The sequence below is a fragment of the Amblyomma americanum genome, chromosome 10 (assembly GCF_052857255.1).
Source record: "Amblyomma americanum isolate KBUSLIRL-KWMA chromosome 10, ASM5285725v1, whole genome shotgun sequence".
Taxonomy (NCBI): domain Eukaryota; kingdom Metazoa; phylum Arthropoda; class Arachnida; order Ixodida; family Ixodidae; genus Amblyomma; species Amblyomma americanum.
In genome coordinates this window covers 64,098,268-64,110,274 of record NC_135506.1, presented here as the reverse complement: position 1 = coordinate 64,110,274, position 12,007 = coordinate 64,098,268, and the positions used below count along the sequence as shown (strand labels likewise).

The 12,007-nt window shown below is 46.3% G+C and overlaps 1 protein-coding gene across 1 annotated transcript; it reads right to left on the bottom strand.

Moving 5' to 3' along the window:
• Positions 1 to 2,525: 2,525 nt before the first annotated feature.
• On the bottom strand, positions 2,526 to 10,963 carry LOC144108367 (uncharacterized). Its single transcript, XM_077641618.1, has 5 exons — positions 10,925 to 10,963; positions 7,703 to 7,876; positions 6,190 to 6,591; positions 3,857 to 3,994; positions 2,526 to 2,717 (listed from the first exon to the last, which is right to left on the bottom strand). Exons 1-5 carry the CDS (start codon positions 10,961 to 10,963, stop codon positions 2,526 to 2,528), a joined length of 945 nt encoding a protein of 314 aa, XP_077497744.1.
• Between the last annotated feature and the right edge of the window lie 1,044 nt (positions 10,964 to 12,007).

The following is a 12,007-nucleotide window of genomic DNA, read 5'->3' as shown; positions in this document are numbered from 1 at the left end:
CCACGTATTTTAGTGCAAGAGCAGTGCTATACTAGGGGACAGCTTTCTGTGACTATACAATGCAAGCCACGAGCGCGCGCCGCTATCTCGCCGGTCTTTGGCTCGCGAATGCTTGCGAACAACGCGGTTGTGGAAGCCGGCGCGTCTCGGGCTCGTAGCTCCCACTGCATAGCCAACGAAAGCTGATCCAGTGTGTAGTGTATCCGCCAACATCTTGAATCTGATTTCTATCTAGATAAGTCTTCACCCATCAGCCACATCCCCACCACACACTCCTAGATATGAAGCTGCCCCCTCAGCCACCGCCACCCTCGACCCAGAACGCCATCTGCCCCTGCACACTCTCACCGTTCAGAAACGCCATCTACCCCACCCATCCACCCAATAAGCCATTAACCCAACTCTAAAGTCCAGAGAGCCGCCCACCCATTGACCTTCGTCCTCCACGAGACCTCCATCCACTAGAATCCCACGCAGTAGCGGAACGGAAGAGCGCTGGTGAAATCGAATTACAAGATTTAGTGGGAAAAGCAGTTGGCCTCCAGGAACCTCACCCATCAGATACCTCCCCACTCAAATCCCCCTAGCTAAAGGAGTGCTCCCTCCACCTCCATCCTCCACAAATCTCTGCCCAATTTCACCCTACAGAAGAATTCTTCCGCGTGTGCGAAGCCACGACTAAGAGTGAAAGCATTGACCAGAGTAAAAACATTGAAGTAATTGTCAAAATTATTGTATCCTATTTCACAGAATTATCGCATCACATATCTGATCGTCCTAAATTTTTTCGGCCAAAGAGGTCTCTATTAAGACCCTTCAGCAGCAGTTTAAAAAGCTGAAACCGCAGTAGCTCAGTTTTGGGTTCAAACCAATGAGTTGCGGAAAGTTCTTCTGGGAAACTTTAGCTCACAGCCCTACATGCAACAAGAAAACAATCCGGGGTGTTTTGCATGTGTTTTAGGAATTATCGCACTGGGCCAGAATCTCCAAGGTGCTCTAAGCTCTGATGCCCGCCGCGTCAGTCAGCTATCTTTAGGTCCTCGTTATTCAAATATAGTGGAATTAATTACTAAGGAAAACGTAGCACTGCTTCTTGTCGCGCTTTCTTCACATCATTCGCCTGATAAAAATAGTCGCGAAAAGCTACTAAAAATAGGGCAGCGCATGATGGCAGCCATTCCTCTCCATGCACCGCTTTCTATGGGGAAATGGCGACGACGCCATCAACGCCGTAGGTCTTCATCACAGTCACTGAAATTGCCACTCACAAATAAAACGAGTATAGAGCTGGTGTAATGCAAAATTGCACAGCTGTGCAAATGCGTTGCTTGTGCATGATTTTCGCCGTGCATAATTATTCACAGCCGTGTCTGGCGCAAAAGTATCTCGTTATGTTATAGGCATCTTCGCTTTGAGATTGGGGGGGGGGGGGGGGCTGGAGATGACACAGTCACCCTATTTGATGCCTCATGCATTCGACGGGACCCAGCATAAAGCGTTTCTCAAGGTGTATTCATTTCTAGAAAAATTCCATCATCCACTGAGCAGGATTTATTTGATAGAGCTTAAATTTGCGCAAGCCAAGTAAGCAAATCTGAAAATACACAATTACTACAGTGCGTACTTAAGTTTAAAAGCTCACTGCAGCCCAAAAAAGCCAAAAATTATTGCTTCGTGAACTGAAGTGGTGCCAACGGTACACTCTCAACAAAGGCTTCAGAGATCACAACCAACCCAACTGGCAAGACCACAGGCAAAACATACAAAGACGCGCGATAATCTCAGCAGCCCGTGATGCTCTTACGGCGCTGACTCGGCTAGGTCTCTTCACTGTAGATGTGCCAATTCCCAAAACCGCCATATCAGCTCCAGCACATTATCCGTGCCCCATCAGTATATGTGGTTGGATTGTTCTTGACCAGGAGGCAGACGCCCTACATCCAGAATACATCTATCCTTGCAGAGTATCCCAATGAAGCTGTGTGCCCTGCCTTAAAGGCGCTTAAATCACATCTTCAGCTTTTCAAGTTTGCGAGCTAGAAGAAATGTGCTTTTCGGATAAGCATTACATGAGGGACTGAGACGTGCCGCCATTCGGTGAATATGACTGCATAAGGAATGTCTGTTTAGTGCTGGGATTGCTTTCAGTGACAATCACGTTGGCGTGCTCGCAACCTGTGTATTACTCAGGTTTGCGTAGTGTACTTCCAGAATGCTGCTTTTGAGCTTCGCTTTCTCAGACGTCTTTTTTACGTGGATACAGATTTTCTGGGCCGCCTTTGATAAAGCCCATGCACGCATCGGGGCTCCTCCAAAAACTACGCATGAACTTAACAAGTCACCGCGGTCCCGCCAACTGCGCAAGGCAATAATTTATGGACAGCATCGGAGCACTAGGATTCAACTTAGGCAGGCTATTTGCGTAAACCACCGTAGGGTATCTCGGAAAGTAGGCACTCTATTCTTGGAGATGGTGACAAAAGTTGCTTTCACCCCGACAGTCATTTCAACCGCCGTGTTAATCTTCATGTGCCCACCTGCATGGCCCGTTTTCCTCCGATGAAGGTACTATCGGATAGCTTGAAGTCAAGCACGGCGGGAACGCCCAGGTCCAGCGCCAGGCGCACCACCATGTCCACAGGGTCGACCGTCCAGGAAGCCGCCAAGTTTAGCGGGTCCAGGTTAAGCCATACCATCCACGACTTCAACACTACGAACTGAGTAGAATTCAAGAACGCGGCTAGAGCTAGAGTCGGTAGAAGACCATGTAGACTGGGTACGGAAACTCTCAAGATAATTTCTGCCCACCGGGGAAGAATATTAACGATACAGAAGCTGCTCTGCACGATATCTCATGCCAGTTTCCGGCCATGAGAGCGCTCCGTTCTAAACTGGACCCACATGGAGCAAGTAAACTTCCGCCGCATCATCGCATGGGGCACATGCGTGGTTGCCCTTTAACGAGAAAACGTTCAGTTCTTCACTGAACAAATGGCCACAACAGGTCTTAAAGTGAAAGATTTCTTCACCGTCCCTCTATGCTCTCAAGGACGTATACCTAGGCAGTCTCATGTTTGGCGGACACGTCGAAATGGTATCAATTCACCCCGTCACCCACAAAAAAACAAGGAGTAGGCTCGATTTTCGCGGCGTCTGTTTTTTTTTTACCTTCTCTTCTACTTGTCTTGGTCTGTTAATTGCTCACTATAGAGCACAGCGTTCTATTGTGTTGTCCTTTGCTGGATGCATGGCCTATACGCCGTATCGTGTTCGGACATTCTTCAGTGCATCCATTATACCCTATAGGCGTAATCTTTACGCGGTCTAATTTATGCATCCACCAACACGCTAGCCTTGCGTTGCCTCCTTGCCCGTTGCCCGGGCGCAACTGGGCAACAACCGAGAAAACATCACAACAGATTCACCTGCACAAACTGCCGCTCTATGCTCGTGATGGCCAACGCATGGTCAGGTAGCCATTCACAACTGGAGATAGTAATTGGTGGTAACGTTCAAAGAAGGGGCTGCGCAACTCTTTTGCTCTCAATTTAAATAGATTTGTCTGTGTAAGGAGCGAAACCATGTTCCTGGCAACTAAGTTTATGGTGCACATGTTGGCTGCCCCTAATAGAACAAAGCGCATTTAGCTGGTTCATGACCATGACTCATTGTTCAGAAGTTTAGGTTATGTAAGAGCTGTTCCTGCTCTTTCTAAGAAAAATGTTTTTCCAGAAATCACTAATTATTTTCTGTACGATGAAGCGAATTATCCTACTGAGAAGCGGCATCTACTGCCCATCGAAAAATCGGCATAATACCACACATGAGAGAAACCGCGCATTTTTTGCTCACTAACCTCAGTGTCTTCAGAACTGGTGAATGTGGTGCAGGCCTGGAAGATTCCTGCGGCTTTCTGCCAAGCGCTCTGACCCGTGGCAGGTACCCTCGTAGCCTTGAGGGCCGAAATGGTGGCAGTGCGTAAGGCGTTCTCAGCCTGGAAATTTGCACAGGACTTTTTTTATGCTCGACACTTTGTTAACCTTGTATTCAATAGCGGTTAGGTGGAAAATTATTGACTGATGCACAGCTGCTGTTAAGCCTCTGCTTGCTGATGATGATGATGGATTTTTATGGCGCAAGGGCATCTGCGGCCAAAGAGCGCGTTGGCGTAAGATTTTTTCTTCTACTCAAGGTGGGGTCAAAGATTCATTTCCCTAGCAATTAACCCTAACTAAGCCGAGCACCAGACTAGGGGAAAGATTGTACCCATTATATTCGCGGTGGCTACCCGGCGGCACTGAGCATCGAGCCCCGCACCGCCCGCATGCGAGGCGGATGCTCAGACCACAAGGCAATCGCGGCGGTCAGTTGGCCTGTTCTTGGTCACATTGGTAGTCCGTCCGCACTCTCTTACTGACAGTGAAATTGTCACGTTCTGCGCACACAGCTCGCCTTCCGACATGTACTGCAGATAGCCTAGCTCATGAAAGCTATTCTACAGAGTTGCAGTTTCATCTTCAGAACGCAAGGGTGTTTTTGGGAGGTCATCTTAAAGGCCTTGACGCAAGATTATTCCAGTAAGAACTACGCGCGGCACTTGCGTGTAATCAGAGTACTTCATCACTCGAACAGTGTAAATGCGAACCAACATCCATTCATGTATGGCAAACTGTGCCTGGCGGTTATGAATTGCAGTAGCAGCCATTCGCTCATTTGAACGGAGGCTATGGGTGCCGAAGGCTGAAGTTTGCATTTTCTTCCAATAGAAATCCCGAACTTTGGAGCAAAATACTTATAAACTCTACGGGATCAGCATTATTAAAAAGATGTGCATTCAATAAAATGACGTCACAGTGTCTATGCATGGTGGAAAGACAGCCCACTTAAGCACACATAACAGAGAGGAGAAAGGAACAGAGAAAGATCTCTGTTAACGTCACGCAGCTAAGTCTCTTAAATGTTTCAGCGGTAATACGTTCTCTGCAATTTCAGAGTTGCAGAGATAGCCTGCCGTACAGGGCTCAGTGTTAAATATTAGCAGAAGTGAACGGTATGCAGTGGAGACAGAAAATTACGAGAGCCTTAGAAACAGGTGCAATTGACAAAGGACCAGACCCAGCACACTTAATGAGGAGCTATCCAAACGGGGCCCGAAGCTGGGAGTGAATTGTGGTTGCTTGTGTCTCAGTGGTTATCATGCTCGCCTGCTGTCCTGAAAGACGCGGGTTCGATCCCTGCCGCGGTGGTCGAGTTTCGATGTAGGCGAAATTGTAGAGGCGACGTGTAGTGTGTGATGTCAGTGCACGATAGGGAGCCCTAGGTGGTCGAAATTTCCGGAGCCCTTCACTACGGCGTCCCACATAGTCTGAGTGGCTTTGGAACGATAAACACCAATAAACGAAACCTTACATTTCTAGTCGAATTCCAGGAACTTTTAAGGTCGCTACAAAGCCAGCAAACAAGAATCTCTCGATTTTTTTCTGAAAGGAAGCAATCATGATAGCATATTCTTTACCATTCTATATATCTCAAGTGTCCACTTCTTTGTTCCTTTTCTTGTCTGTTCATTGCGCTAATAAGTATAACGCGTGGCGTCTTCGCGACTGCACGTACTCTACACTCACTATGGTATGGCCGTACATTCGAGTACACATCGAGAATAATGAAGGCATTAACGCCAAGAAACAACGTCGTAACATTCATTCCCAACAGTTCTGGACAAAAGTCTTTTTGAACGGGAACCAGTTTCTGAGCGCAATTTTTTCTATATATTGTAAGATTTCACTGTAACAATCAAAATACGCGCAGATCTCGTGTCCGCAAGCTTGAATTTTTTTGCTATGAACGTTCTTGCTGCCGTCAGAAACTTTCACCATTGGTTTTCTTTGGTAGTCGTAACTGCTCAATGCGAGCGATGGAAACACTTTTTAAAAGAAAGATATCGCTGCACATCTGATGAATATACCATTATCTTCAATAGCTCCAAAACAACACCTTAAAATATTTCAATCTTCAATAATTCTGGTCCAAGAATGCTGGGGCTGACGCAGCAGACAGTAGATATACCAACAGGAACGACAAATAAATGTACAGATATTAGCACAGTGGGTAGAGCATCCAAAACGCAGTTTTCCTGAGCGGTAAAAGTGAACGAATGAGGAATAAAAAGATTAGAGAAATACGTGTTACCTGATAGTAAGGACCTTCTGGGTGACCTTTGTAGTTGCCGCATGCGAAGTTATAGAAGTCCTGGCAAGGGCGAGCGGAGAAATTGAGCTGCTGCTTTAGATAATGACTTTGGCGGTGACAATCCGTTGTTGTACAAGGGTTCAGGTTAGGCGGTGCAGATGTCGGAGTTCTCGAGGTCGACTTCGCAGTTCTTGGGGTCCTTCTCGTCTTCGTCTTTATTCGGACGGTTACTGTAGGAGCTGGAATCTTTGGAAGTGGGTCCATTTCACCGTCTGTATATTCGCCGTAGTCAGGATTGAGGTAATCGTCGTAATGGTCCTGGTTGCTGTCATCTTCGGATTCGTCAGCATCTTCGTTATCATCATAGTCGCCGTAATAGACATCAGGTGGCGTCAGCGACAACTGCGGCAAAGCGAATGCACTTTTGACCTTTGCTGTAATTCATGATGAGCGTCCATTTGTGTGTAATATCCAGGCCTGATGGTATCCAAATATAATTTTTTCATGACCTTCCAAAACTTGATTTCATCGAAAAACCCTTGCAGCATTATGAGTTTCAAAAAGAACGATAATAAAGTGCGCCAATTGGGCTCCTAAACCGCACTTTGAAAATGGGAGATGATTAATAGACTATTCATATATTTCTTACTTGCACGTACGTCGACTAGGGTTGCGCAGAAAGCCATTTCAAAAGCCGCATTGAAGCAGCTACGCAACAAGGGTCGGCTGTGCATTATTGTTTCTTCTTTGCTTCTGTGTTTTTTTTTACGTCTTACAACTATTCCGACCACTAACGCTTCTAATAGACCACCGGATTTTTTACGTAAATCTGTATTTGAGGTATCTACGTCATTCACGCTTCTACTAAATACCTGGAAGCTAGGCGAAAATAGCCTTTAAGTTTTGGCGTGTCACATAGTTTCTCTTTGCTTTCTGCATTGCATCTCATGTTGTATTAATTATTTTTCTCCTGTACATACGTAGGTTTTTGTCCACCTTACTCAATGCCCTCCTTGGCGCTGTAAGGTACTACAAATGAATAAATAATTATGCACAATTTCACGTGTTTCCCAAAACCCGGTGGGCAGGTTACCACCTGCCCACCGAAGCAGGTGGCTCACCTGCTCGGCCGGAGTACCAGAACCACTAAAGGCTTTTCCCATTAAAGTTGGCTTGAGTGCTTGCGCACTGAAAATCTACCCCAAGTAAGTTCCACGTGATAGGGATATTAAGGTAGAGAAAAAAAAAGGAGCTTCAATTTTAGTGCAGCAGATCTTCGCTACACACGCATCATTTGAATCATTTTGGTGCATGTAGAGAGAGGTACAATCGCCGGGCACTTATTTCTCTCGGCGATAAAGTCTTTATTATTACCTTTTGTCACTCCTGATGATATGCAAGGATTCTGTTTATCTTTTATGGTCTGATTTGCGATACAAGCTTTTCCATGACGATTTAAGTTGAAGCTTCAGCATTAGTAATATATTGTCGAGACACGGCGTCAGACGCTTACCTCTTCCAAGAACCACATGAGCGCGACCAAGGCACACATGAGGAGTATGGTCAGCAAACCCAAAAGAAAGATGGCTACGGTTGAAACACCAATGAAGCTGGCCTCTTGGTCTGTTTCGTCAAGTGGGGCCATCAACATTTCGCCGGTGTCTGGGCTTCTCATCTTGTTTTGCATCTGACGCAAAGCAGAAAAAGCTGACCTCATTCGCATGCAGGGAAATAGAAGTGCAGCATGATGATAAACTCAGTGTCAGAAGAATTCAAACATGTAACTCTTAAGTGGAAGAGAGGTTCGATAATCCAATAAATTCAGCAATGACGAGGTTGTAGAGACGTCCGCGATGAATTACGGCAGCTACATCTGTTAACGTGAAGGCTTCGCTGACCAAGAGAAAATTATCAGTTTCGTATGCAACGCTAGTTGGCGGGGGTTGAAAAAATCGTCAAAATAAAGCGCAAGTAGTGCTTTTCCGATCTCAGATTGCGAAGCGTTGCTCACTTCGCATGCCGCACACTCGGCCTGAGTGAAGCCACTCCAGAAGCCCAAGGAAAAATGTATGGTGCGACCACGTGTTGATGAAATTGGTTATTTTTCAGTGTTTACTTATTTTTGTTTGAAAAATCGTGCGACATACATAGGTGTGCGGTGTTTTCAGGTGGACTGGAAAGACCGCACCAGTGTACATTTTGGACATTTTGTCGGACATTTTGGACATTTTGTTGGACAGTCGGACATTTTGTGGGTGGTAGAGCTGAACTAAAAGATGATTCATTAGCAAAAATAAGTAGCCAGTTGCACAAAATATATTGCAAAATTGAAAGCGGTCGACATGGAAGGCGAGCCTAATGTTTGAATTTCCTGAACCGGCATTGTGGTTTAGCAAATTCCATAGCACTATCCCATAGACCTGAGATTCTTAACTGCTGGGCTCATCGGGGATTCTTAGCTGGCGGCGAGGACAATAAAGTTTTCTTAAATTCTGCTGCCGAACCTGAGTCTTAACTTTACCTACAGAAAAAAAAAACGAACGAACTCATCAATGATTGCGAAGTCGCTCCCAAAGACATTCAACCGCGTCGACTACAGAAAACTCCGGGTTTGAAAGCGTATTCCCAAGAGTCGCTGCAAAATGCAACCTCACCACACGAATGCGAAGTCCAACATAGGTGCAGGATTCTGTGCGATATTTCGGACAATGCGAAACTGGGAGGATCAGCGTTCGGTACACGTTCAACAAATGGAAGCACTATGCCTCGGAGGGTCACATCAACGTGCGTAAACCGTTACCACTTCAGTGGCGCTAGCTATTTGACCCGCAACACTTTTCGAAATAAAAGAAAACTTGTCGAAATGAACGAATGGAGGTGTTTTTAAACTGGAGCTAGTGTTACACGCCAGACATCCCCTCCGTATTCACTCCCGCCGCTTTTTAGCGGGCACGAAAGCTGAGTGGTGGGTGCCAAGAACGCGTTCCTCCATTAACACTGCTGTTGAAACCACATCTGAATTGCTATATGGTGCGTGACACACTGCACGAGCTAGCCTTTGACCAAAATGGCAGCAGAACCTGAGCGCCTGGCTGGTATTACTGTGCAAACGACGTGTCCAAAAAATTCAGTTTCCCCTTTATAGCCTTTGCGAATTCTGAATCTCCACGAAGGAGTTGTTTTTATGACACCTGGCAGCGCCACTGAGATAAGTTGACAATATTGTGCCTTGCTATACTGGTAAGCAACGCACTTATGAGCTCAGTGATCTCGTCAGTGTTATTACTCGAGAGAAATTTTATGAACTACACGGTAGCCTGTGCATATGAATCGGAAGAAAATGAAGATTTTTTTCTTGTAGAGCCGCCGATTAATGGCTGCTTTGCAACGTAAATCCATAACAGTGCCTAAAGTACGCGCCGCTTAAGGAAAGCGGCGATGTTATGAAGAAATGAAATGGCAAATAAATAAATAGGAAACTCGTGTTATACTCAAGCAGGGCGAAAAGATCGGCATGCGGGCTATGTTTCATGACGGCTACAGTACAGCGAAATTTAAAAAAAAAAAACGTGGCACGTGCGGAACGCGGACATGAAAATCGATCACCAGCAAAAAAAGAATTTATTGTACCTTGCTAGTAAGCTCTTTACATGTCTGCCTTCTTCGCATGTGTCGCTTTTTTGTGCTGTAGTAGCCATCATGGAAGCGTTTTAAAGGCCGTCAGTTGTCTCACTGACTATTTAGCTTGGCCTGCAGTCGTGTTTGATGTCATGACTGGCCATTCAGTTTGCTCTGGAGAATAACGCAGCACTCTTCAGCAAGAATTTCTTGCTCCTGGAGCTGCACGCTGGCTACGGGCATGATTTTGCCTCCACAGGAAAGTACCACAGTCTTCAACAGTTAGAAGCTTTCGTGGCTCAGAACACATTGGTAAAATTCAGCTGCTTCTGATCAGTGTGCACATTGTCTAATTCATAAATGGTGACGTGATCGGGATTCTGCGTCATCGTATCACATGCCGTATTTACTCGATTTTAAGACGCACCTTTTTCCCGGAAAAACTCATCTAAAAATGACATGCGCGTTAGAATCGAGAATGAAAATGAAACTATAGCATACACAAGGAACACACTAGTGTGATCGACATCGCAAAAAAAAGACGACTTGGTACTTCTTGTGTGTCGATGCAGAAAAAACTGGTTAATGCGACTCCCATTAAGTCTGCCGCTTTGGGCGCTCGCTAACACGCACGCTGCACGCCTCACGCCTGTTCTTTCGAACAGCTTCACGAAGGGGGGCGTAACAAAATACGAAAGGCGCTAGCCTTCGAGAAACGTCCTACCACTTAGTTTAGGTTCCGCTTTCTTGAGCTTCGCCACAGCCGTAGGCGACTGATTAATTCTTTATTAAAAATTAGGACCGGCACAAAGCCCTCGCTGCTATTCGCCCCTCATCTGCCAGCCAACCGAACACAATTGTGGTGCGTTTTAGACGCTGACTGTCGCCTCTGCGCGTTTCTCTCGCTTCTATCTGCATGGTTCTTTAAGTGCGTCCAAAATGCGCACTCGTCAGGTGCCGTGCACTCTTTCTGCTGGAAGCGCGAAAATTTGGTGCGCGTTGTAATCGAAGACATTGCACTCTTTTTATTGTGACCGTGAAAAATGAGTGCGCGTTGGAATCGGGTAAATACGGTATCCCAAACCGAGACACACGACGTAGTGGTGTGCTTCCTCACCTCGTCATCTGCGGCCAGACCAGGTGGCGTGAGCTCCATCCCGGCTGCTGATTTTCTTCGTTTTAGTGATGTTCTGAAACAGTGGGGAAATTGCAAATGTATACCAAGTGCGGTGTGTATGGGCACGCTATCCGGATCTTACTGGCCACGGAGTAAGAGAGACATTAGCGCCGCATTGAGCACTCGGCAGGACGTTCGATACGCGGCAGTAAATATGTCGATAAGGGTAGACGGCTGGGCTAGTTGGTTGCTTGCATTATTATGGAACATGGTACCAGCGCAAGAGACAAGGACGAAGGGAGAAGACAGCACGAACGCCAGCGTTCGTGTTGTCTTCTCCCTTTGTCCTTGTCTCTTCCGCTGGTATGCCATGTTCCATAATAATGCAGCGGCTTTCGTGTTGTCTTCTCCCTTTGTCCTTGTCTCTTCCGCTGGTATACCATGTTCCATAATAATGCAGCGGCTTTCGTGTTGTCTTCTCCCTTTGTCCTTGTCTCTTCCGCTGGTATGCCATGTTCCATAATAATGCAGCGGCTTTCGTGTTGTCTTCTCCCTTTGTCCTTGTCTCTTGCGCTGGTATGCCATGTTCCATAATAATGCAGCGGCTTTCGTGTTGTCTTCTCCCTTTGTCCTTGTCTCTTCCGCTGGTATGCCATGTTCCATAATAATGCAGCGGCATTCGTGTTGTCTTCTCCCTTTGTCCTTGTCTCTTTCGCTGGTATGCCATGTTCCATAATAATGCAGCGGCTTTCGTGTTGTCTTCTCCCTTTGTCCTTGTCTCTTCCGCTGGTATACCATGTTCCATAATAATGCAGCGGCTTTCGTGTTGTCTTCTCCCTTTGTCCTTGTCTCTTCCGCTGGTATGCCATGTTCCATAATAATGCAGCGGCTTTCGTGTTGTCTTCTCCCTTTGTCCTTGTCTCTTGCGCTGGTATGCCATGTTCCATAATAATGCAGCGGCTTTCGTGTTGTCTTCTCCCTTTGTCCTTGTCTCTTGCGCTGGTATGCCATGTTCCATAATAATGCAGCGGCTTTCGTGTTGTCTTCTCCCTTTGTCCTTGTCTCTTGCGCTGGTATGCCATG

What these genes read in the sequence shown, in the direction of transcription:
- LOC144108367 (XM_077641618.1), bottom strand. Translation starts at nt 10,963, where the DNA reads ATGGAGCTCACGCCACCTGGTCTGGCCGCAGATGACGAG. An exon ending in GTCTGGCCGCAGATGACGAG is followed by an intron (nt 7,877 to 10,924) that starts GTGAGGAAGCAC and finishes GCTTTGCGTCAG; the next exon opens with ATGCAAAACAAGATGAGAAG. An exon ending in TCATGTGGTTCTTGGAAGAG is followed by an intron (nt 6,592 to 7,702) that starts GTAAGCGTCTGA and finishes GCTTTGCCGCAG; the next exon opens with TTGTCGCTGACGCCACCTGA.